The 26,869-nt window shown below is 42.4% G+C and overlaps 1 protein-coding gene across 1 annotated transcript in view; it reads right to left on the reverse strand.

Moving 5' to 3' along the window:
* The window catches only part of TGFBI (transforming growth factor beta induced), a 56,908-nt gene extending 53,266 nt beyond the window's left edge, over positions 1 to 3,642 (reverse strand). Inside the window, exon 1 of the mRNA XM_048490898.1 lies at positions 3,134 to 3,642. Coding sequence (XP_048346855.1) covers positions 3,134 to 3,252 — 119 coding nt within the window. The 5' untranslated portion in view covers positions 3,253 to 3,642. The remainder of the gene's footprint in view (positions 1 to 3,133) is intronic.
* Positions 3,643 to 26,869: the final 23,227 nt, after the last annotated feature.

The following is a 26,869-nucleotide window of genomic DNA, read 5'->3' on the forward strand; positions in this document are numbered from 1 at the left end:
ATCATGGTTTTCTACATCCTTTTATGACCTGCTGCCATTATGTATTTTCTCCTCCAGGGAGAGAATAATACGATAAATCTCAGGCACTTTACCCACAAAAGCAGGGAGATCACACAAACCACCTTAAAAACAATCTTATCCAAAAAGGCCATGCAGCACTTTTTAGAATCTGAAAGTAATGCATCATTTCATTTTCTGTTATGTTTCTGTCAGTTCACAGCATCCTACTTTTTAACCAGTTTAAACTTTTATATGATGCTGCATGAAGGGTGCTTTGAATCAATAACTTCTATAGGGGACGGTCAGACTTTTTAGGACATTCCCTTTCATTTCTTGGGAAGACATCAGAGTGGCTAACATTTATGAGTGCACGCTCTCACTTATGAAACCCATCCAAGGTCAGTAAGAAGAAAAAGAAGAGTATGGATTTATACTCCCCCCCTTCTCTCCTGCAAGAAGACTCAAAGGCGCTTATAATCTCCTTCCCCCCACAACAAACACCCAGTGGGGTGGTGGGGCTGAGACAGCTCTGAAGAGTTGTGACTTGCCCAAAGTCACCCAGCTGCCGTGTGTTGGAGTGCACAGGCTAATCTAGTTCCCCATATAAGCTTCCACAGCTCAAGTGGCAGAGCAGGGAATCAAACCTGGTTCTTCAGATTGGAGTGAAACCTGCTCTTAACCAGTACACCACTGTTGCTCCTAAGAGCTAAATAACCCATGAATTAATATGTTCTGGCTTCCTTTTTTGGAGTATATGACAACTGCTTGAGACAGTGTGGCTGTTACTTAGGGATGATCTTTAAAGCCCATATGTTTGAAGAACTGTCTCTCCCCATAAGGCTCCCAAAGTAGTCCTACAATCGACACTTCCCCCCCCCCCCTCCACTTAAGGTTGCCCAGTTGGTGTCTAATCAAGTCCAGGCCTGTTGAATCATATTTTGTACTTTGTGTGGAATGGGCTTCCTGAGGAGATAAACGGGGCATTGTCCCTGGAGGCTTTTTAGTAGGAGCTGTAACATTATTTTATTATGTAGGGCTTCTCATAGGATTTGTGCAGCAGGAATTTTCTGAGCAGAGGCATTGATGGGGCTTTATATTATTATTTGTGCCTTTAGTTTAGAATTGTAAGGTGCTTTGAGCTACAAAAGAAAGGTGCTGTGTAAATATCTTAATAAAATATACACTTATCCTTAAATGAACACACTTCTAGAGCCAGCCTGGTACAGAGGTTAAGAGCAAAGGACTCTAATCTGGGGAACTGGGTTTGATTCCCCACTCCTCCACATGAGCGGCAGACTCTAGTCTGGAGAAGTAGATTAGATTCCCACTCCTCCACATGCAGCCTGCTGGGCAACCTTGAGCTAGTCACAGTTCTCCCAAAATGCGCTCAGTATCACCTATTTCACATGATGCCTATTATGGGGGGAGGGGGGAGGGAACATAATTGTAAGCTGCTTTGAGACTTTTAGTAGAGAAAAGCAGAGAACAAAAACCACCTCGATAGACAGATAATATACTTGCTGAAGATAATAGTTTACTGACTTTCCCATTTCAAGTCACATTGTGGCTTGTAATTTCCATAAGTTTGTGGGCATGATCTGAAATCACAGCAGAGGCTCACATTGTATTATCTGTTCCCATCCCAATTTGCCAATACAACAAAATGGCTCCCTTTCATTGAAGAATATGGCTTAATTGTGCACAAACCATACAGCTATTCTTGCAGAACATGTGGTACTGGATGAGAGAAAAGAGGTTCTAGAGAAGAGTAGAATTCTGAGGCAAGTAGTTCTTCCCTCCCAAGTGAGCCCTGGACAGACTGAATATGCCTTAGATATGGACCCTCACTGATCCTCATCATGGGGCTTTGCCCTTATTTTTTCATCATTCCAACGTAATTAGGAAGATGGCAGTTTGGAAAGACTTCTGAGTATGGCTTAAGAAGAGGTCAGCAGTTCTGTGTTCTATTCCCCTTCTAATGCCAGCATGATTTACTTGCTAAATCTATAGATCCTCACATTTAGCAGCAGAGTGAAGACAAAGAACTGTGTGCAAGAACCTTTGTCAAGTCACACGTGGAACCAATAAGTAGCACTGGGATGAGGATCTCCAGAAAGGGACTACAATTCAGACACTCTAAGAAACACTGAGTTTGACCTTTTTAAGGTCAAGAAAATGTTGGTTGCCATGATTAGAATAGCTGGAGTTAGCCTAATCTAATCAGATTTCAGAAGCTATAAAGTGTCAGTGGTTAGTACATGAATGGGATACCTCTAAAGAAGCCCAGGATTGCTTCAAACCAGCCCAGTTTATCACTTGCCTTGAAAACCCTACAGGGTTGCCATAAGTTGACTGTGATTTGATGTTTTTCCCTATCTCCCAATATTAGTTAGAAGTTTCCTTGGGTTTTCTGATTTGCTCCCAGTCATCTCAACACCATATAGTATCCAAAACAATCTGAAGGTAAATTCATTAAAAATGCGAGCACATTCATCTCTTTAAGGTTTTGTTTGAATATCGGTACAAGTGTTTCTGAATTTTATTTTCTAGTTTTAAACACTGTCTCATAAGTAGTAATTTTACTTACTGTGCAGAACTTTTCTTGGGCAGGAAGAGTTCGGCACAGCTTGAAAATTTCCCACACAGTATAATTTTTTTTTTACTTCATAGCCTATTTTTTGTCAGATCGAGAGACAAGGGAGATTACTCTCTCCTTTTCAGATAGGACTAGCCAAGCAGCGGCCTCACTTTTTTCCAAGACCCCATGGAAATTGCAACCTACCCATAGTTTATGGTCTATTTTTCCTTTTTAAAAAAACTCTCCCCTGCAGCCCACTTTTCAACAACATTCGCCTGCAGGGCTAATAGCAAACTTAACAAAGGAGCGATCTTTATTCCTTTCTAGCCCAACTACATATAAGTAACGCTGCCTTCAAGAAACTCCAGTCTGAAGGCTTTTGCTTCGTGGTGCCTGGTTTCCATTTCTAGGAAATCTTGGGAAGCATCCTCCCGCCTCCCCACTAACGCGCTGCCAAAAGGCAAAGCCTCGACTCTCATGGACTGCACGGGCCGGTTTGGCCCAAAGAGTACAGAGACCTCCCCTCTGTCCCTCTTGGGCTGCGCCAAAGCTCACCCTTGATGCCTGCCCCGGATTCGGCTGTGGTGCAGGATCTGCTGGTAAGGCGGCCTGGCTGCGCAGGAGATGGTAACCCAGACCGCCAGGATTACCGGGAATAGCAGTTCCACGCGCATCTTGAGGGTGCAGCAAGCGAGGCCAGCAGCGCCGGGTTAGCCAAGCACAGGGCGGAGAGGCTGGACGCGCCTCTAAGAAAGTTGGGACTCGCAGTTAAATAAGAGCCTGAGGGGGCGGGGACAGGCCCTTCTCCTCCTGGGCGATGGTCTGGGGCGGGGCGGTCAATGCAGCCCCCGTCCCGGCTTCAGGCGAAGCCGACTGGAGATGTGGAGAAACAAAGGGAAAAGTCCTCTTGGGTTTGTTTGTTTGTTTTTTCGTTTGAAGCCGATCAGGGTCATGTGGAGGCGGCAGCAGGGCTTCCCCGCTCCCCTCCTGGTTTTCTGCCTGGGCAGCCGTGCACCAACCCCCTCCACGAGATTCAAGCTCGAACTCTTCTGCCTGCCCCAGCTGATAGCGGGCAATTCTCTCAGCGTCAGTTTTCAGTCTGTAAGGGCTCTCTCGGGAAGTGACGGTGAGGCTTCCAGCCCAAGCACAGACTGCCAACCAATGTGCAGAGGCTGCCCAGCGAGGTTCCATGTGTTGCCTCACTCCTGTGAGAAACTTGTAGCATCAGTTCTTTAGATCTTTTAGTGAAGGTTGCCACGGTCTTTTTCTGTCAGTAGATTGTGCCTTGTGCAGAAATGTAACCGGCAGAAATTGGATTACTACTGCTTTTCTCCTTATTGCATATTCACTTGTTGAAATGTTGCTTCTGATCTAACTGTTAAGGATGCACAAGCCCTGCCAAAAAACTATTGTCTACTCTCCTTGCTTCTGAGCAGTGATGAGTTCCAAGTTTACCTGGAAAGGGAACAGACCTGTGTTTTGCTTTATTTGCAGATACACAGGTTGAAGGGCGGAGAGGAATAGTTGTTCTCCTACAAGGCAACTGATCTGCAATCCCTCCGATCCCCTGGGGAAGACAGATTCTCCACTTACCATTTTCTTCAGCTCACTCCTCAGCAATGACTACTTGCTTCTTTTCTAGTCAAACAAGTCATTCTGCCTGCCTCCTCACACAAACGTCCATCTTGGCCAGGACAGATCCTCATTAAGCAACACTAACATTTCTTTTGTAACATGGAACAGATGGATACCAAGCTTCTTACACTCTAGCAAGCTTACTGTGTGTGTCAAGTGCCATCAAGTTGCAGACAATTTATGGCTATCCCATAGGTTTTCAAGGCAAGTGAAGTTTGGAGGTGGCTTGCCAGTTCCTACCTCCATGTGGACTGAGAGAACTGTGACTGGTCCAAAGTCACCCAGTAGGCTTCATGTGGAGGATTAGGAAATATTAACCACTCTGGCTGTCACACTAGTAACCCTGATGGTACTGTGCAAAGTGTGGCTTGGATCCTGCAGACACAAGGCCTGCACATCCTTCCAGTGTTTCTCCTCCAGCAGCCCTTCCTGACCCAGAAAGTTTATCCTTGGGGTCATGAGACCTGCATGGGTTCATAACTAGGTAGATCAAAAGACTGCAGCAAGAAATGAGATATATTTACTACAGATGGTTTTAGTGCAGCAGCTTAAAATTGTTGTTCTTCAGAGGAGTTTTTGTTGTTGTTGCTGCTGCAGATTATGCTCAAGTAAATATTAACAGATAAGAATAAAATAGGGCAAAGGGAGGGAAGAGATGTAAAATGCAGGGCAGGGATTTCTTTGCCAAATTAAAAGAAATTCATATTGATGCGTAGAAGCCATCATTCATACATGAGATAAACACACCTGAGCTGTGTTTAACAAACCCTTCATAGTGTAGATTCCTCATATTTCAGAGATCACATGGAGGTCTTGCTCAGACATCTTTCAGTTCAGCTAAACATCAGCTGAGTTAACCCATTACAAATGTGTCATTTTCTCTTAATCTCTCTTCTACCGGGCTAAGGCTACTACCAGTGCGATCCTAAGCAAAGTGTGTCCATTTAAATTGCTGGGTATATACAGAAGGAATGAGTATCAACTTGATGGTTCAGACTAGCTTGATCTCTTCAGATCAGTGGTTCTCAACCTTCATAATGCCACGACCCTTTAATTCAGTTCTTCATGTTGTGGTGACCCCCAACCATAAAATTGGTATATATAAAATATAAAAAGACCATTTTACAATGGTCTTAGGCAACCCCTGTGAAAGGGTAATTCAACCCCCAAAGGGATCTCAACCCCCCAGGTTGAGAAACACTGCTTCAGATCTTGGAAGCTAAGCAGAATCCATTATGGTTAATACTTGGTGGGAGAGTGCCAAGGAAGTCTAGGTCACTGTGCTGAGGCAGGCAGCAGACCACCTATAAGGTCATCACAAGCTGACTGTGACTTGATAGCTGTACTTTCTGACCTCAGGAAAGCTGATTCCCAGTGTCTCAGGAACCTCGTGGTCTAATAATAGCCATGCAGGTTGGGGGTTTGTGCTGAGGATAGTGAAGGGGGCTAAGTCACAGCTCCTGCTTCTTTTATCACAGCAGCTCTCCCCTCCACAGAACATCCTCAGAACTGTAGGGCAATCAATCCTTTCAGATCCTGCCATTCCAGGAATCAACTTTCCCAGGGTCAGAAAGAATGGTGTAGAGGTTTGTGTGGGAGGGGTGTATAAGGGAAATTTGCACCAACTGCATGCACTAATGGCTTACTGGTTTCAGCTCTGGTCTGTTTTAAATCTTTCAATCTAAGAAGACAATAAGAACAAATCTCTTCACTGGCGTTAAAACCCTTGTGATTGTGGGACAAACCAAATGTACCTCCTTTGGCACCTTACCTCATTTAAAGGGATTCAGGAGTTTCATCTTCTTAACCTACTTCCCCAGTAGTGTTCTATTCAGCAAACTCGAAGGGAAAGAGATCCCCCCCCCACACACACACACTTCTTCTATTCAAGGGAAAAGGTACATATGTATTTTACTTGTACAACTTATCAGCCTGGCTGGGGCAACAGTGCTGCTGAACTGAAGAGCTGTCTCCTTTTCAGTTGTCTTGCACACTGTGCCACTCTCATCTTTGTTTTGAGGCTCACCATTCACATCAAGAATGGCTGACGTATTACATTACAATTCAAGTTGTACCAAGGAAGCCTCAATTAATGTGTATTTTATATATGAGAGTTCCAAAGTTCTTGAATGAGTTTTGATTCTTTTAGACAAGAATTCTCTCTCATTTGACAACACTGGTTGGAGTGTGAGATTTTGTGGTGCGGCCAGCAAGACTTTTACAACTACAGCTGAAGTTCATACATATTGTTATGTCCTCCCCATTTCCCAGAGCAGTGAGAAGTTACAGGAACAGTGTGACCTGAGTTTGGCTTCCTTTGGAGGAAAAATCACTGTCAATTTTATGGTGCCTTTGTAATGTTTGCTTATTTACAAATACACAGATCAAGGCAAAAGATATTCTTACAGAGCATTACATCTACTACTCCACATTATGTTCTCAAAGACAGAGCAATTCCCCCCCACCCGGTCCTCCCTTGTCCTGTTGACCAGATAAGTCAAAAATGAGATATCCAGAATTTATTCTCAGGTATGTGACTGCCCAGTTCAAATTAGGAATTCAGTGTTCAGAGGTATGGACCTTATGCCTTTTCTTCTTCTCAGCATTTACGGCACCCAAAATGGCCCCAGAAAGGTGCTACAGGGAAACTTACCTATACACATGTAAATTTCCCCAGTGGGGTAAATTGTAACTTCCTGGGGCCATTTCAGGTCAGGAAATGGTACGGGGGGAGGTTTAAACAATAGTCCCAATCCAAATTGGTCCCTCTAGAGCAGTAGTTCTCAACCTGGTGGTCGAACGACCCTTTCACAGGGGTCGCCTAAGACTCTCTGCATCAGTGTTCTCCATCTGTAAAATGGATAAATGTTAGGGTTGGGGTCACCACAACATGAGGAACTGTATTAAAGGGTTGCGGCATTAGGAAGGTTGAGAACCACTGCTCTAGAGAACTTGTAAAGAATGTCTAGTCAACCAGACATTGGTGGACACAACGGAGAGGAACAATGTGAAAACAGTGTAATGTATAGGAAGGTCCTTGATTTTTCAAACAAGACCTAGCAATTTCAGCTTCTGACATTATAACTTTTACTCCCAATACTGACACCTTATCTACATTCGAGTTCAGCAGCACCTCTCTAAGGCTAAGACCAGCCAGATTTTGCTGAGCTTTCAAGAGTCAAAGCTCCCTTTGTCAGATTCTTGAAAGCTTGATTTTTGTAAACTCAGACCTCAAAAATCTTGTTGGTTTCTAAGATGCTACAGGACTTGAATCTAGCTGCTCTTCTACAGACCAATATGGCTACCCTCTGAAACTACTTCATTCAGTTCCACCCTTCCCCTTGCTGCTCTCATAATCTAGAAAGTCTTCCACTTGGAAAGCACCTCCTGAGCATGCATCTTCCCTCCCTTCACCACAAATGAATATACAACCCAAAGGGACCAATCAGAATAGGTTTGGCAGCTCTGGATTGGGAAATATCTGGAGATCTGGGGGGTAGATTTGGGGGTAGGAGGGTGTGGAAGGTGTCGAGGTTCTGGATCCCGGCACCACTCACCCCATTCCCTGGGGGCTGAGGCGCCTTTCCTCTGACCTCAGACAGGGTTCCTTGAGGCTGGCAAGCTTCTGACAGCCTTTCCCATGGCCGACGGGCCCCTTTAGATAATCTTCCTTGGCCATCCTAGCCCTCACCCTTTTATACCATTCTCCCAGTCCAGGCTCCTTCCCCAGCTCAATTCCTTGGTCCTTCCATCAGACTCTTTAAAAGCCTCTTTCCCATTCAGCCCTTCTTCCTTCCCTTCCCTTAGTAGTAGGGTGACAACCCTTGCCTGTCCATCAGACCTGTGAGCCAGGGTCTGTGTGACCTGTGAGCCAGGGTCTGGTGCAGGGTAGTTGGGCTCATAAAGGGCCTTTCTTGACCATTAGTGCAGATGGGGCCTGAGCTGGTCCTAGCTCAAACATGGTTTCCCCCTCAGGACTCTCCCGGATTGCTGAAGGACTCCTCTGACCTGTCCCTGGCCCCTTTCCCTGGCTTTAAATGTTCTCCCCCTGCCTTTGGCAGAGGGCAGGGGGAGACATGATAGCCATGTTTAAATTTGACATGATAGCTATGTTTAAATATTTGAAGGGATGCCATGTTGAAGAGGCAAACCTGTGGGTGGATGGAAGAAGCCAGTGGCTAGTAGCAACCCAAGGTGGTGGGTGGGTGTGGTGGGTGGGCAGAAGTTGGTAGGTAGGGACGCAGGAGGAGATGGTGGAAGCAGGCAGGAGGTGGTGGCAGCAGGCAGGCAATGCAAAGCATCTCTCATAGGAGGGAAAGGGCAGCCAAATGTGCCCCCCATGTGACACTCGCAAGTGGCACCTTTGATTCAATTCGATATTTAATTTATATACCACCCTCCCCCGGAGGGCTCAGGGCGATGCACAACAGCAAAATGACACATAATAATATACAATAACATAATATACAAATATAAGGCAAGTAGTCAAATGCAATAGCCTCCCAATGTATCAGGTTAACAAGGCATAACAAGGAACTCAACATATATAATAATACTAACATTACATATAATATTTCATAATAACAGCAATATAATGGTCACATAACTACAATGACCTTACATTCCACATAGTATCGCATAATAACATAATAAATAATTACATAGCAACAATAACATAACATTTCACAATTTCACAAGAGCCTAACATTTCACAAATAGCAGAACTATATCAAAAATACAATTCCCCACAACCCACCCACAATAACTTTGCTCCCTACAATTAATATAACTATTTAACCTGATACCGCATAAGGTTAAACAAATAGATGGTGACTTCTTAATAAACCCGAATCTAGAAACCTAACTAATATAACCTAATAACAGCAACAACATCCTACCTACACTACACTACAATAAATACATATCAACCTAGGTCATATTGCTAACTAAATACTATTTGAAACCCTGCCAGATTTAAGAACACTAACTCTACCAAGCCTACATGAAAGCAGTGAAATTTAATGACCAAGTCCGCAGCGTCATGCACAGAAGAATCCAGCATAAGTGAGTTCCAGTATCTGTGCAGAGCTGCCGCCATGTTTCCAATGGGTGTGCCTCGCTCCTCAGTGAGGAGGGACTCTCCAGGGTTTCACCTTGGGTGTTGGCCCCCTCTGCCCCCCCGGTCCTCTTATGTTGAAGATGGAGCAAGCTTGTTTTCCGCTGCTCAAGAGACTAAGACAAGCAGTAATGGATTCAAGGTACAGAAAAAAGATTCCACCCTAACATTAGGAAGAACTTCCTGACAGTGAGGACTGTTCCACAGTGGAATACACTGCCTTGGAGTATGGTGGAGTCTCCTTCTTTGGAGGTTTTTAAACAGAGGCTGGATGGCCATCTGTCAAGGGTACTTTGTGTATTCCTGCATAGCAGGGTGTTTGACTTTATGGCTTTTGTGGTCTCTTCCAACTCTATGATTCTATGAGGGAGTAAAGTTGTTGAGTTCTATGGGATTTATTTCTGAATATGTTTAGGATTGCACTATATTGATCCCACATCAGTACTGTACCCAGTAAACAATATTGTTTCTCAGCGTAGTAGGTTTTTTTCCCCTGAAAAAAAGCAAGTTTTGTTATAAGCAGTCATTTGGGAATACCTTTCTAATTGTCTCACTTATGTAGATGTGCTGGAAATATTGTCTATTCACAAGCACACACAAAAAATGCTTTTGTGTTTTTTCCCCCATGCCAAAGTAACAGCCAAGAAATGGCAGCTGTTCCAGAACAAGTCAGGAAGCAAATTTCTCCCCAAGGTACCTCACAGAGCCAAACAGAAGAAGCCTTTAGCAGTGATCAAGCTTTATTGTTTGGAAAGCCTTTTTCTCCTTCGGTAAGCAAAACGTGCAGAACAAATGACTGAACTATTTGCAAGGAGAATAGCATTGCTGTTCTTCTGCATAGGGAGGCTAGGCAGTTGGTAACCATCTCTAGAGGATTTCTAGCACCATTTTCATGTGTTGATTCAAGAGGTGGTGTTTGTGGTCAACCACACAGAATCAAAGCAAAGAAAGAAAAAATGGTCAGACGCAATGATGGTCAAACAGTTAGAAATTATGTATAGAACCAATAACCACAGTCCTTTCCATAAAGCTTTACATATCTCTTATATTTTCTCCACAGATTTTACCTCTGAGAAGTGCTGCTGCTTTTCCTGTGAACTTTCTAACTATTCATTGGGAATGTTTTGTGCATTTCTTCTAATATTATCCAAGTTTTTAAAACACCTTTCCAATTCAATTTTTTTCAGTCAAAGCATTTTTCCCAGAGATGTTTGATTTTTCACTACTGCATTCTTTCTTGGGGCACTTAATAGATACTTTATCTTTCTACAAAGACAACATGAACAGAAAGTGAGTTTGCCGAATTGTATTTCCTTCCATGTGAATATAAACCCATTGATGGCAATAAGGAATTAACTACAGGTATAAATAATATAAGAATGACATGTAAATAGGCAGCTAATGATTTTTGGTTGACGTTGTATGCAATTAGAGCATAGCCAGAGGAGAAAGACATGAACACAGCTGGAAGTCTTTTGGATGTATTTGATGCAACTAATCACCTAGCTTAACAGACAAGCTGGAAATGGAAAAGCAGTTTTGTGCATTCCCTTGTGGTTTTCTCTTGAAAACCCGCCTGCCTGTTCATCTGGGTGATCAACTGTAGTAAAAACATCTCTAGGTACATGCACATTTCTTGCCCTTGCTTACTATGGCTTTGTAAGTGTTGATTATACTGCATTGCCTTCTTACTTGTTCCCTGCATTCCTCCCTCCCAATTCATGCCTAGAGAGAATTTTTATGTTCATGTCGAAATTGGGGCCCTTATATTCGAGAATTGGTTTTCCAGCAGGAAACTCCCATACAGTGTTTGACTGACTGAAAGTAAATTCAGAGATCCAAAATACAGCTCATGGAAAAACCATGCATAGTCCTGCTAAAATTCCTGTTGCTGTCAGGAGACATGTATGTTAGATTTTAGGAAAGCAGACTTTAATGAACTCAGACAGGATGAGAGTTATTCCTTGGCAAGAATGCTGAATGTGAGAGGAGGATGTAAAGGATGGGCTCTCTTAAAACAAGAGCTTTTGCAAACTCAAGTCATCAGTATTCGCATAAGATGGAAATGTGGTAGAGAATTCACTACAATTGATTTTTTTCTCATTTTCCTCCCTGCAAAACTTCTCACAGCATCATCACATATATTGATAGTGTTGTGCAAATAACAGCACGGGCCTCTGACATGGTTTCTACCCCCCACCCCCCTCTGCCCATGCCTGGGGAAACTTATCCCCCCACCCCCGCAGATTCAGCCCTGCATCTTATGTAAATGTATACATTCAGAATCCTTGATAGACACTTTTCCTTTGGGGAAGTGCTGCCTAAATTTTTACTGTCCCTCATTATTTATATATCACCCTCTTGTATATGTGTATGGGGGTGTTTTATTTAAATTGGATTTTGAACTGAAATGCTTTTTTGAGGAAAAATCTATCTAAAGACAGTTCTCTATTTAAGTTACATTATCATTCAAAATTGTTCATAATGAAAGAAGGATTTGTATTTAATTATGTGTATATTTATGTAATGTTTACATGTTTTGGTAAATGAATTCTATTGATCCATTCACAATGTCATGCTCTTCCAGAGGTTTCTGTAGGATTGTTTTGAGCAATTTTTCTATCTAGAAGATATTTTCACAGATGTTTGGTTTTGCATTTCTCAAAACTGTGACTTCATGACTGCAGAGATAACATGCTTCTTCACAGCAAAAATGTAGTAAAATAAACATACATAATTGAGAAAAAGACCTTAGCCTCATTGGTCCTTTGAAAATCTATGTACACAGAACCAACCCCCCCTCTCTTAAGTGCTAAGTTTATAGATGTAGTAGTAGTAGTGGTAGTAGTAGTAGTAGTAGTAGTAGTAGTAGTAGTAGTAGTAGTAGTAGAGTTTAGATGTATACCCCACCTTTCTATCCTATAAGGAGTCTCAAGATGGCTTACCAACTCCTTTCCCTTCCTCTCCCCACAACAGACACTTTGTGAGGTCTGAGGCCTGCCCAGGTGGCATATGCACCTCACACCCAGGCCCAGCCAGGCCAGAAGTGACTCAATGGGGGTCGCCTGTGGAGTTTGTCCCCAGATGTACCCATTGTAGCTATGCGTCTGAATTTATATGATTTAGATTTTCATCAATGGATCTGGACTTCCTTGTCTCCCCTCTCCCACTGCAGCCCCAAAGGCTCCCTTAGATGTTGTTCTAGGGGGAGAGGGATCTCCAAGGGACAAAAATAGGGGCAAGTTTAAAAGAAGGGAAAAATACTGGCAAAATCATGAACTCCCCATTCGCGTCAGTATACATTTTTTGATGGACCCAACCCCATGTTTATTTTACTTTGTTTTTAAAAAATCTATCTCCTGGCCTTTTGCCCCCCCCCCCCCACATCCATTTTATGTTTTCAGGTTATAGACAGGTGACTTTGAGTTTTGTACAGTACCCAGCATACTGTCAACAATATTGAAATGTTAAAAAGAGAATAAAAGTACTTACCTTCTGTTTTGTCTACTCCAGTATTTATTCACTGTACTGAAATACATATTTCATTTTCAATGAATACATGATTAAAGAGAAATGGAGAAATCAAAATTTATATCTTTAGCCTCCACCAGATGATATTCATCTCTTGTATTAGCTATGGAACAATCTATGTCATCACTGGAAAAAAGCCATATTCGGAAAGAGATGGCCAAGTCTGAACCAGATAAGAAAAGATGTTTCTGGTTTTCTTTCAGTGATGTCAGTGCTGTACAAATGTGGTTATCCTCTTTGTTTGGCTCCAGTTTATTTTGCAATATAGAAAAATAACTGCTTTCATGTGTTGTCTGAGCCACTTTGGAAGGCTATGCTTTCCAATCTGAATTCATTTCCTTTCCTAGGACAGATGTCAGTGTGTGACAACAAAATGCTTTTTATTAGAGTTTGGACAACAGTGATCAGATAGTGGTGAAAGAAATATTTCATTGGTCCTGGGAATTACTAGAGATTTGATTGCATGTTCAAGCATCTAGACTGGTCAGTTTGCTGTGGCTGTTCCACACACAGAGAGAAATTTTCTTATCTAAGGTTGGAATTCATCTTTATAGTAGATATCAGGCTATTGGAGAAAACAGCATGCCATGTCATTGTGCAGAGAGATTCTGTATCTCCATAAAAGAAGGGAAACTCACAGCCCAGTCATGTTACCTAACATCATATGCTGAAGATCCCTAGACATTACAGAGGACAGAAGAGATGGAGATGTGAAATTGCTCTTTTTGGTGGCAACCTCACCTCTGGTGTAACATTTCAGCAGAGTTTGCAGTTGAGTGGACAGAAAAGGGTTTTCTCTTTAAGAGAAAAAAGATATATTTTGCTAGTATACACATTAGTCAATATGCATTCAGGATATGTTAACTAGTGATATCATTGTTTATGTATGTGATTTACTAGTTACAGTGCAGGACTTTGACTGGGACAACCTAGGATCAAATACTTTCTCTTCCATAAAGGTCTCTGGGTAACTATGGGCAAAAATCAGTGTGAAACGGTAAAATCCACTTACAAATTATTGTTAAAATGCATTGAAATTGGATTGAAAGTGCATTCGTCAGGATATGTGAAAGTGTCCAGTGTCTCATAATCTAAACTCACAGCCCAGTCATGATTGTTAAGGGGATAAACTGGAAGTCAAGAGATCTTGGTGTGTCACCCTGTCATTCTTGGATCAAAGACAAGATAATAAATACATGAATGACAGTTGACTACTGTATCCTAAACAGACAAGGGCATATGAACGACATCTGGTTACCCCTCTTAAATTATTTCAATCCTGTATCTACTCCGCACAGCCACACTGGGGGTTGGGTCGGGATACATAACGAAAGGGAAGACAGGGCCATGGAGCGCCGTCGCCCGATCGACCTACCTTCTCTGCGACCATTTGGTGCATCACCAAGGCCAGGGGACACTTCTCGGCCTCTGGCTTGCGACCACTCCAGAGTCTGTGGTGGCACGGGGGGCGTGCCTCGTTGCCTCAGCAACGCACCGGATGTTCGCAGAGAAGGTAGGTCAATCGGGCAAAGGGGGGAGGGATGGCAGCGGCTGGAAGCGGCCATTTTCCAAAAACCACCTATTCAGTGGCAATGTCCTTCAGGGATCTTTTCACAGGACTCCTGCATATGGAAGAGTGTAGGAGCTCAAGAGATAAAGTGCAGTGAGATTATAGAGCCATGGAAGCACTGTAGTACTGGGAAGTAGAAGCAATTAATATTTGGGAAAGTTGCAGTATAAGAATTCCAAAGATGGGGGGGCGGGGGAATGACAAATAATCTCTTTGCAACTTTCTATTACATGAATGAAGGGTGTGAGCAAAGTATGGAAAGGCAGAGATGAAAGAACATCCTAGGTGGGTGAGGCCAATGGCCATGTGGCTCTTTGTCCAACAGCTGCCAACTAGAAGCTTTTGGAAAACTCATGAACAGAGGCTCATTGTTTAAGGCAAGCATCTGATAATACAAGATACACCATTTATTAACATGGAGGCTCTGTTTAGCCCAGCCATTTATAGTGCAAGCCTATTGAGAGTTACTCCATTCTAAGCCCCTTGAAATGTTTGCCACCTTAGACTGGAATAACTCTCAATAGTTAGACATCCAGTTTCCATCCATCCAGTTTTCATCCCCACCTCTGGCGCCTATGCTAGGAAAGGATTTTCTTAGTTCCAAACAATGTTAATTCCTGATATGTTTACATTGTGAATCTGAATCTTTTTAACTTCCATATGTTTGAGCATTGCTGAGCCAAGTGACTATTTATTTAATTAATTTCTTGGACACTGAGATGTTTAATAGAGTTCTGTCCCTTGCTCCATTACATCATGTTGCTGGACTCTTGGTTGGTCCAGACTCACAGAGTGGAAAAATGGCAACCAGCCATCTCCTTCTGTCCACCCTTGGGCCCTGCTCTGAGTACATTTTACATGTACTCAGTACATATATACAAATATATATATATATATTTCAAAAACATGTGTTTTAATTTAGCAAGAGCAATTTTGTAGATTAGAGTTAAACAGATAATTGGTAAAATATGCCAACTGTTTATGGGAAGAGAAGTTTAAAAAAGAGACTTTTTAGGAGTCTTATAAAAGCTTCTTGATTAACAATCAGTAAGATAAAGAACATTAGATGAATCCTTTCATATTCCACTTCATTAGCTAAATTTGACTACCAAATGTTACACTGTATAAATAATGCACAAAGGGAGCTTAATGCACAAGCCTGTTTATTTTCAGGTCAGACATTAATTGCAGCAATGTTGTCTGTCTCAAAACATTCTAAAAAGGTTTTCATAACACTTCAAAGAATTTCACATCACTATGGTGGTGCCTTGCAACCGGACTCCATGAAATGCTAAATTACATGGAGTTTTCTCCTCCACATTAAAAAAAAACCCGGCAACTTTGCTCTGAGAAGTCTGTTTGGCACTATCTCTACAAGTATTTTGCTGAGGAGCGAAAAACTTTCTCTTTTCCAGAACTTTTAATTGACATGACAGCTTGTTTCCATTCTGTCACTCTGGATCTGAATACTCAAACTTATCTTTCAAGTATTTAATTATTACGGCTTTAATATTGTTTTAATGGTTTTCATGACAGATGAATTTTATGACTGTTAAATAAAGTAATTACTGACCCTGCACATTTAGCAGGGCACTAAATGTGGCTTTGATCTGCTTCACTGATGAGGAGGGTGATGTGGAGGTGAGATAAAGTGTACTTCCTTGTCATCAATTATTTAACAGTAATAGTAATAAAATGGACCCAGCAAACTATAGGCCCATTAGCCTTTTGAACATTATGAGTAAATTATACACAAGAAATCTATTAGATAAATGTGCAAGTTGGTTAGAACAAGAAAATCAAATTGCTCTTGAACAAGTAGACCTTAGAGAGTGAAGACTGACAGTTTTGAATTATTGACTTGAATGAGTGATTTTAATGTATTTTATTTTATTTTTAATTACATTGTAAACTGCCTTGAGTTCTTATAAAGAAGATAGGTGGCAAACAAATAAATCATTTTTAAAATCTGTTGGATACCACTTTGAAAGAGCCCATTGACTGTTATGAACTTGGCAGTTCATGGGCCCTTCCCCACTCACCTTATGCCGTGCGTTTATCCACTGAAGTGCGTACCGGTAGGTCCCGCGAGCGTTTCTCCCCACTACTTAGCAGCAGAGCGACCACGCAGCCGCCTCGACGCAGCCGCTCTCTTCGTGGCCGCTTTGGCTGCATCGATACCTGCCCCTCTTCGGAACTGGAGTTTTCAAAGAACCCTGCGGCTGCTCGCCGGCTTGTGGGTAAGCCTGGAGTGGCGTCACTCCGGGGTTTCGGAGTTTTCCACGCCACTCGGAGTGACAGTGCGGGACCTCTGGCCCTTTCTGAACGAGCCAGAAGCTGCTCCATCCGCGTTATGTTTCTCAGCTCAGTCCAGTCGAAACGCCACGCGTGGATGCAAGCCCATTTCACGGCCGGGCATCGTCAATCCCTCGACGGCTTGCACACACATGCGAGACCCATATGTACCAAAGACCACGGAAGAAGGGTGGGGGTTCCGCCAAGATTGAAAATGACATGATGCACAGGAGCACGGGAGGACAGGAGGCTTATCTGCCAAGGTTTTCTGCAAGAAATATGCAAAAGCCAAGTAGAAAGCGATTAGTAGGCCTTCTACGAATAATGCATTGTATGCCGACATCTGTGCACGCTTTCTCCCCGGTCCCGTTGAAACGAAGGCCGTTCGACCCCCAAACTAACAGACCAATCGGATATCAGACCTGTCCTGCCCGTCAGCCGCATCACCGGATCTAATCAAATTGGAATGACCAGCCCCGCACCATCGACGGATTGGTAGCGTAGTCGTGGTGGGGAAATGTAACATCCTGACATGCGCACCAGGTCGCAGCGCCTTTCAGAAGAATAGAGCCGCAACGGAGCCTCTGCAGTGGGGACCACGACTGCACGCTCAAAAACTCCAGCATTTCTCGGATTCAGTGCGCCTGCACGTTATTCTATAAAGTGGGGAAAGGCCCCATGTTGCTAGGCGCACTCCTCCATGAGTCCAAATGGCATGTGCCCCAGCCGCACGCCACCAAGTTCCACCCCCACACCTCCCTGCAGGTCGGCTTTTGAAATCCGGGGCTTTTGAAAGCACAGAGGCTGGGCTGGGACACGCCACCTCCCAAGCCTCACCCCCAGTTTCCGAGCTTTCAAAAGCTGGCTGGCATGGAGGCTGGAGGGCAGGGCTTGGGGACAGAGCTACGCTCCTGAGCCCCACCCCTGAGTGCTGGGGGTGCAGGGGGGGACACCTGGAGGAGGAGTTGTCTCTGGTGCCATTTCCCCCCGACCTGCCTCTGGGACTTGGAAGAGCATAATGCTGCTTACCATTGCACTGCATATTTCCAATCTAGTAGTTTTACCTGTAAATATTATCTCTCGATTCCATTACAGGTGAAAAGACATGAGTAGCTCTATATTTTTCCCTCTGAGAGCCAGTTTGGTGTAGTGGGTAAGAGTGGCAGGTTCTAACCTGGTGAACCAGCTTTGTTTCCTCACTCCTCCACATAAAGTCTACTGGGTGACTTGTCACAGTTTTCTTAGAACTCTTTCAGCCCAAGGAGGCAGACAATGGCAATCCACCTCCAAACATCTCTTGCCTTGAAACATACGTAGATATTTTCCCCCTATGGTGGAAATAGCAGTTCCAACAAAATGGTAAGAATTAGTGTCAGTGTGATAAAATCTGGATAGAAAAATGGTTAAGAAACTCTCCCCCACTCCTGTTGGTTTTCCACTGCAGATTGCTACCTCCACAGCAGCATTTTTTAAAAATACAAAAGAAGTCAGGAAGAAAATTACATTAGACTAACAGCCCAATCCACAGCCCGGGGCAGCAGGGGATGCACCACCCTGCCACTTCCAGAGAGCTTTCTGGTGACTCGGGGAGGCAGGAAATACAAAAAAACAAAAATATGTGCCAGAAAGTCCTCTATAGGACTAAATGAATTTATGCCACACTTTTGGGCCCTGCTGTAAAGGGGGCAATCAAGCACATAGTATGGTAAATCTTCAACCACACCAGTCTGCAAGTGCAAAGGTGTTCAGGCAGAGATATGTAGGAAACATGCTGATGGCACAGCATGAAATCTCAAATAACTAAAAGCCACTCTTACTGCTCAAGTTGTTAAAATTGCTAAATACAAAATTTTGGCATAGTCCCTTAAAAAAAATTAACCAGGGGGTTACTTTAGATTGTTTGATTAAGTTGTAGTCTTATCATAGCATCATTTTGGAAGATTTTGGAGGCTGAGGTCTTTCCAACTTCAGTTATCAGCAGAATTGTTTTTATGTGTTCTCCTGTGAAAAATCAATTCTAATTTAGCTTAATATTGTTTAGAAAAGTTCATACACATCTTGATTCCACCCCTTGCACACAAACCCTAAATCCATTTGGCTTTGCTATGGTTCAATGGTTCACATATTCTGTAAAGGACCTGTGATACTTGGAAGCCTAGAAGGAAATAACCAAGCATCACACCTTTGTAAAGAGTTTGGATTTATACCCCACCTTTCTCTCCTGTAAGGAGTCTCAAGGTTGCTTACAAGCTCCTTTCCCTTCCTCTCCCCACAACAGACACCTTGTGAGGTAGTGGGGCCAAGAGGGTTCCAAAGAACTGTGACTAGCCTAAGGTCACCCAGCAGGAATGTTGGAGTGCGGAAACACATCTGGTTCACCAGATAAGCCTCTGCCACTTAGGGGAGGAGTGGGAAATCAAACCCAGTTTTCCAGATTAGAATCCACCTGCTCTTAACCACTACACCATGCTGGCTCTAACCTTTACTTGAACAATTGGTCGAAAATCTCTAAACATAAAAATGTAAAATTGGGAGTAAAAAGGTTAGAAGTTATGAGATCAGCCAGTATTTACAGGACAAGACAAATTTAGGTCAAATTGTGCTCTCCTTAGCCTATCTGAGGCCCATTCTGCACTGGCCAAGAAACACAGGTATAGGATGCTATATAACCCAATTGCTGGGGGCTTCACACAGGTCACGCCCCCCAAACGAGTCTGCCTCATTTTATTTCCTCAAACCTGGATTTTCTGAAAATAACTAAACCAGTGATCCTTTTTAAAAATCCCGAGTTGGAGCCTCTTCCAAGCGAACAGCAAGTCAGGAGGTCCCTTATTTCCCTCACTATCCTCCACGGTCAGGGAGAAGCTGATCACCATTGCCAAGCTGTTGCAGCTTGCAGCTGCATAGCTACACAGGTACAGCCAGTCATATCATGGGACATCGGCATGGCTGTGGGGGTTCATTTTAGCATGCGTGCATAGCTACATGTATGTTGCAGGACAATAAAAAAAGAGAGAAACATCTCCGTACAAAGGCGCAGCAGCAACCCCGATTATTTCTGTGGCCTGCATGGAACACATGCGAATGGGAAAATAAAGAAAGGCAGAGTTTCTTTATCACAACTGCAACCCGTTATACATTTGCTGTGTGGAAAGGGCCTGTGTTAAACAGAACTGATCATGTGAGTAATTAGTAGGACTGATTGGTCTTTCACAAAGTTTATTTTGCCCTAACCTCCCTATATTATCCTTAGAACATCTATGGTCAGAAGATCTTCCAAGTTTGCACTGTAATTCAAAAAAAAAATTTCCCAGTCTTCACTTCTGAAATTGCACACTATACTCCCCTCCTTCAATCCTGGTGGTGACTCACTATAATCACAGTGCTATGCATGCTGAGACTGCTACTAGTTCTTCCCTCTAAAACTCAGGGATCTTATTGTGTGAATTTTTCCATCCTGAGACATGTATAACCCAAGCCCAAGAAAATGCCATTACAGCAAGCTATTGCTGTCTCAGGTTATTACCAAGGGGAAAGTAATTTCTATAGTTGTATTATTTAAAAGTCGTCAGTAATATCTACTGTACATGAATAACATGATGTAATCTTTGTAAAATTCCAGCAGGATTCATCTATATTTTGTAGCCCGATTAAGACAGACAGATTTGGTGTTTAGCACTTTTGCTCATCTGAGTCTGTAGCTCAAAAGGTTTTGGCACCCTTAGTAAAAATCACAGTTCAAATGTTAAATTGGCAAGCAGAAATTTTTGCTTCTGCAGTTTATTATCCCCAAGAGATGTGCTAATTTAAACTAAGAATCGTTTGTATCTGTTAAACTCTAAACTGAACAGAACAAAGAAGGAAAAAGAAAGTCTGGTTTTCTTGTTGGACAATGCAGCAAGGAATAGTTGTCTATGAGGACATGCTTTTTTTTCAAGGCATGTGGTTTTAATCCTTAAAACTATATGAAGAGAGGTGACATCATTTTACCTACTTCTACTTCATCACTGCTTAGACACCAAATCAGACACAAACGAAAAAACAAAATGAGATGTGAAAAATGGGAAGTATGTCTTAGCTGGATAGGGAATATGCAAGTAACTCCTATTTACCCCTTGCGTAACATACCCCACAAGATCTGTCTAAAAACTGTTGAAGACTGACCAAAAAGGATTTCTTATTTTATCTGCATGTAACCCTCCCTTTATAGTTAGTAAACGCAGATAAAAAGCAACTGAGAATCTGTCTCTTCAGTTCTACTCTGCTAATATATTACTCTGCTAATATAATATGCTCACTTCCTTCCTGCGTCTCTCTTTCTTGGGATGCTGCTTCCAAAGGAGTAGTATGCACATCTCTCTCTCTCTCTCTCTCTCTCTCTCTCTCTCTCTCTCTCTCTCTGTTTTATGAGGGAATGCAGACATGCCTGTCCAAGTGCATTCAGGGGCCACTTGGAGCAACCAGTATCTAGGTAAGATTTTTAGATGGAAATGGAAATTACCTCAACGAAGTACAGTTTTTATTTTACTTCATTTTAATTCTGTGTTGTGTTTATACTTTGCTGTTGCACAGCAGCGGTATGTTTAATCTATAGTTGCCAACACTCAAATCATTCCTGAAGTCTGGCAACTTTAGGACATATATGGTCCTAAGTTCTTCCATACGATATAAATGGAAAATGTGCTAAGATATAACATACAAATTATTGACTACAAATATGGGAGAAGAGATGATGACATATTTGAAGTATAATCCTAAATGAAGAGACATCCTCCCAAGCCTATTGACTTCAATACATTGAGAAGGGTGTAATTCTGTTTAGAATTGCTCGGTCAGTCTGCTGTTACTTTTCACTGCAACATGGTTCCTTTGGGTGCCAAGAAGGATACTGGCCTATGGAAATTGCATATGCTCCTGCACTTAGTATACTGACTTGTGTAGGTTTCATTCCAAAAGAAACATAAGCAGTTTAGAGATCAGACCTTTTCTGGTAAAGCATTCAAGAGGTTTACAAAGGCTGCTGTCAGATATAATCCAGAGGAGCAGCCAGGTGTTTCCCTAGTATGGTTTATGTCTGGATAAGTTTAAATAAAGAGGTGCTGGTCAATGATATTAAATGTTTACTGGATTTTGGCTGGCCAATGAAATGCTTGGGCACATGGGAAATAGTTGCTGTTTACATACACCACAGCTGACCAGCACCTGATTCACCAGATGATGAAAAGCATGGAATTTCTAGCTGATCTTCCTGCATTCTTTGTTAATGAAACATGTTTTGGTACTGGGTGCAAGTGAGCACCAAGACAGCTTTAATGGATCTTCTATTTTTCTGCCTAAAAGAGAAGAAACTTAGCCCATGACCTACTGTGATTACTCAATCAGAAATATTTCCATGCCATGAATATCAGATTTTCTTGATGACATTTTCACCTGTTACCCTGCCCAGATAATATTTCAACATGCCTATCCTGCTTAATTACCATACCTATCTCTGCAGCATTTCCTTCTTTATTTGTGCTGTGGAGTCAAAGGCTCTTCTTTGTCTCACACGCAACATCTGCCCTACTCAGAAACAAAAAATACAGGACATAGACAGTTGCCTGATTGATGCTGCCTATTTAACAAAGGAGGGGATAAACCATAATCTTTGCATAATCTTTGCTCCAGGTACCCCACTCATGTGTCAGTGGATACAAGCATTGCCTTTCCCTGCCCTATCTAGCTCACATGCAGTTTCAGATGCCAGAACAGTTCAGGCAACCAGAATTCATTGTTATATACATAATTGCCAACCTGAGTTGGCAATGATGCTATGGTGTTGGCAAGACACCAATTCCCCAGATTTCCCCCGCCCCTCGCATCCCTCCACTTAACTGGCTGGTGGTAGGCAGAGCAGGTGGGGATGGATGGGAGGTCTCCTGCCAAAGTGGGAGATCTACCCTCATTAATTATGTATAATCCAAAAGAGCCTGCCAAGCTTTTTAACATCTTCATGAAACCATTGGGAGCGGTAATCTGGAGATTTGAACTGCATCATGAAATATCCAGACAGCACTCAGCTCCCATTTATAATTGTGTTAAATGGTTTTTATATAACTAAATTTATTTCAAACTTGTTTTTAATGTTTTTATTGTTCATCACCTTTGACACAAATCTCTGAAATTTTGGTACTGCTAGCCTAAAAACTGTGCCCCCTGCAGGCCAAAAACCGAAAAAAACTAAAAAAAACCACAAATGGGGGGCAGAGTTTCGGACATGTAATGGGGGGGGGGTTTTGAACCCGAGGGAAAAAAAACCCTTACCTACGTCCTTGGGCTCAATCCACTGCCATAATAAGCAGCAGGCAGAGATGAACATAGAAGTATTTGTGAGGTCTAGGAGAAATGATGGGCAACTAATCAGCTATATATTGCCATAAATTAGTTCTGCACTTAGATGGGTCAGTAATCATGTCCATGTTTTCCAGCTGGGACCTCAATCGCATGAAGCATGCTATAAATTGTGTGATTACAGAATGCTTTCAGTCCTCATGTATATGGCTAGTTCCATCATATGAACCAACTGGAAGACTTCAAATATCTCATGATGTGTCCTTCCTCTACATGATTCTATGGCTGTGTGGCTAGAGAATGAGGATTTCCAGATCTGTCTCCTCCTGAGTTCTGCAGCTGTCCAAAAAGTAAATTTTGTGTACCTGCATATTTCTTTCTGGTAGAACTGACTTGTCCCCCATCCCATGTCTCATGTTCTCCCAGTAAAAATGACAGATATTATTTTGTACAAATGCCTGCCCTAGTATACACATACACACGAAGTTGCTTTATACTGAATCAGACTATTGGCCCATGAAAGTAATTACTGTCTACACCAAGCGGCAGCAGCTCCCCAGAGTATCAGACAGAGGTCTTTCACATCACTGACTATTTTAAATAGAAGCAGGAAAATGAACTTGGGACCTTCTGCATGCCAAGTAGATGCCCTACTACTAAGCCATAGCTCTTCCCTTAATCTGTTAGTAAAGATACCACACAAATACTTGTGTCTCTAACCATTGATCTTCATATCAATATGATGGCATGGTAACTACCTCATCTACAGGGGATTTTGTTTTCTTCATTCCTTTCCAAATCTTTTGATATTTTCCAAATGTGATAGCAGCTAGCCCAATTCCTCTTTTTTATGAGTTCATCACATTCCATCCTCTACAACAAGTCACCAGAGAGACATTTTCTCTGCTACTTGAGCTTCTTCTTGATCCTTCTTCTTTTGGCTGGTTGATTAAACATAATACTGCAATCTTTTGTACAATATATGAAATATTCTTAAATACTATTGTTACATTATTTTCTTTTTGTTGTTGGCCTCAGCTTTTGGAATGTTTGCTGATGAATCTAGAAAGAGAAAAATAACATAGATCAGCGTTGTCACAGAATCAAGTCTGAATGAGATTTTTTTGCCCCATAAACAATTTCCAGATGTTTAGTGCCACACACTGTCATGAACTAATGACAAGTTGCTCCCTCTCTGTTAACGACAGCTCCTTTTCCCAGGAAGGCAGCCTGTGATTTCTTTTTCCCTTTTCTATTACAATCTCCAAAGTAATTCTGCAGGAGCTTTTCTCTTTCCTTCTGCAACTGAATCAATCAACTGTTGGCAAAATGGCTCCTGCATGAATACTAAAGCTACACCACAATGCTAATCATATCCTGGATGGGAGTTCTAAATATGGCTTACTCAGAAGTAGCTCTCATTAAATAAATGGCTGGTGAGCCCTGATTTAGACTGACCTGTCTCCTACATTTCTTTATTTTGTCTTTGCTTAAGAATTTTGTTTCCATCCAACAAATTAAATCGGCATTCTACAAGCACTGATATTTATTACTTTTCTTCACACAAATGCATGTATGAAGTCAGCAACAAGACCTCCATAGCCCAACATCCCACCCCATATGTGCCTTGGCTCCTTCTGAGCTGAAATGCTGTCCTTTTATTAGGAATACTTTATGCCCCAAGTTTTGGCAGCTAGATGTGAATATGCCCTAGTGCCTCTAATAATAAATATGATTTGAGCAATGTGTACCAAATGTCAGCTTTTTAATACCCTATTAAGAGTTTTAGGTCCTTTGTGTGGGAATATTTCTTTGCCTTTCCCAGTTCTCTGGAAATTTCAACAAATTTTTGAGATAATCACTATCTTTCATATTGATATGTGCCCAGTTGAAGTTCTCTTGGGTGTTCTCAGAATGGAAAGCTGCTCTCAAAGGGTTATCAGGAATGAAGAGGTAGGGAGCAGGAGATCCTTAATTGCTTCTCCATCTGCTTTTTTCTTCCTCTGAATCACCTCATGTGGATTTTCCCGCAGTAAAGTTTAAACTGAACATTTTGTGAGAAATGTAAAAGGGGAGGCATTACATGGAATCACAGCAGACAGAAGATGGTTAATGGGTTTTCTCTACTGTGATGCCCCAGCAAGGGAGAGTTAGCTGGCCAAAGGAAGTAAATGAGAGAAGAGAAGATTAATTCCTATTGCCCTTGACTGGACTGGAGGACGGGAGTTCTCCTGGAATTACAACTGATCTCCAGACTACAGAGATGAGTTCCCCTCCCCAAGGTCTCCCCTTCCCAGGCACCGCATCACTCCTAGATCTCTAGGAATTTCCCAAGCTGGTGCTGGCAACAATGCAGCTGACTCAGGTGAAAAGGGGTGATGCTGCTCCCCCCAGCTACTTTTCGGAAGTGAACTGGTTTATGGTATCGCTGTGTGAGGAGACCAGGATGAGGCTAAGATAGGTTTGGCCCTCCTTTCTTCCCAAAACAAAAGTTCAGAATAAATACATTTTTGAAAATGACAGTATATGGCACATTCTCTTGGCCCCTGGCAGAAGTAATTTTACTAGGTAGTGTCAGTTTAAAGGTTAATGGCCAAGGCTACAGTGTCATTGCTGCTTGAGCGAAGTAGCTAATAACCCTCCTGACTATTATGACTAAATTAAACAACCACCACAACATCATTTTGGATGGTAAAAAAGGTTGGCCATAGCCTTTTATTAAAATTATTGATTCAAGGTAAACGAACTGTAAGGCGCAGAACGGGGGTCTGATCTGCGTGCTGGGCAGCCCAAATGCTGCCCAGTATCACATAAAATAGACAATGCAAGGGGAGCTGGTTCCCCTACAGAATCACTGTGGATATCAATACCAGGTGTGAAGGACAGTTTAATATTAGGAATATATTATCGTCCCCCTAACCAAAGTGCACAAGAGGATTCTGAGATGGAAAAAGAAATTAGAGAGGCCAACAAAAACAAAAATGTAGTGGTAATGGGTGATTTTAACTATCCCCATATAAACTGGAAAAATGCATGTTCAGGTCATAGTAAGGAGAGAGCATTCCTGGATATGCTAAATGACTGTGGCTTAGAGCAGATGGTTGTGGAACCAACCAGGGGAGAGGTGATCCTAGATCTAATTCTATGTGGGACCCAGTGACCTGAATTTTTTGCAGGAAGTCCCAGTGTTGTTGTTGAGCCGATGAGGGAACAGCGACCTCACAATGCTGTCAAGATTCAGTATCTCAGCATGCGAACAAGTGGCAACTACTAATGTGTAGTTACATTCGGCCTTCAGAAAGGGAAATTTCTCAAAGATGATAGAGGGGGGGATAGTGCGCAGGAGAGCTGAAAGGAAAATCAAGAGAGTCAAAACTGTCCAGGATGCTTGGAGGTTATTTAAAAACACAGTAATAAAGCTCAGCTGGAATGTGTTCCACAAGGTTGTGGAAAAAAGGCAGCACTCCAGTCCAAAAGAAGAAAGCCACCATGGTTAACAAAGAGAGGTTGGAGGAAATTATCAGAAAAAAAGAAAATGTCTTTTAGAAAAATGGAAGTCCAACTTAACTACTGATGAAGAACACCACAGAGAACACTGGAAATGGTGGCAAAAGAGAAGCAAGTTAGCTGTAAGGAGGCAAAAGGGATTATGAGGAACGCATGGCTGTGGAACATCAAGACCAGCAACAAACAAGTTCTTCAAAGTACATCAAAAGCAGGAAGCCAGCAAAGGGAAGCGGTAGGCCCGTTAGATGACAAAGGAACAAAGGGTGTAAGCTAAAAGATGGCAGGGAGATTGCAGAGAAGCTGAATG

Source organism: Sphaerodactylus townsendi, linkage group LG03 (genome assembly GCF_021028975.2).
Source record: "Sphaerodactylus townsendi isolate TG3544 linkage group LG03, MPM_Stown_v2.3, whole genome shotgun sequence".
Taxonomy (NCBI): domain Eukaryota; kingdom Metazoa; phylum Chordata; class Lepidosauria; order Squamata; family Sphaerodactylidae; genus Sphaerodactylus; species Sphaerodactylus townsendi.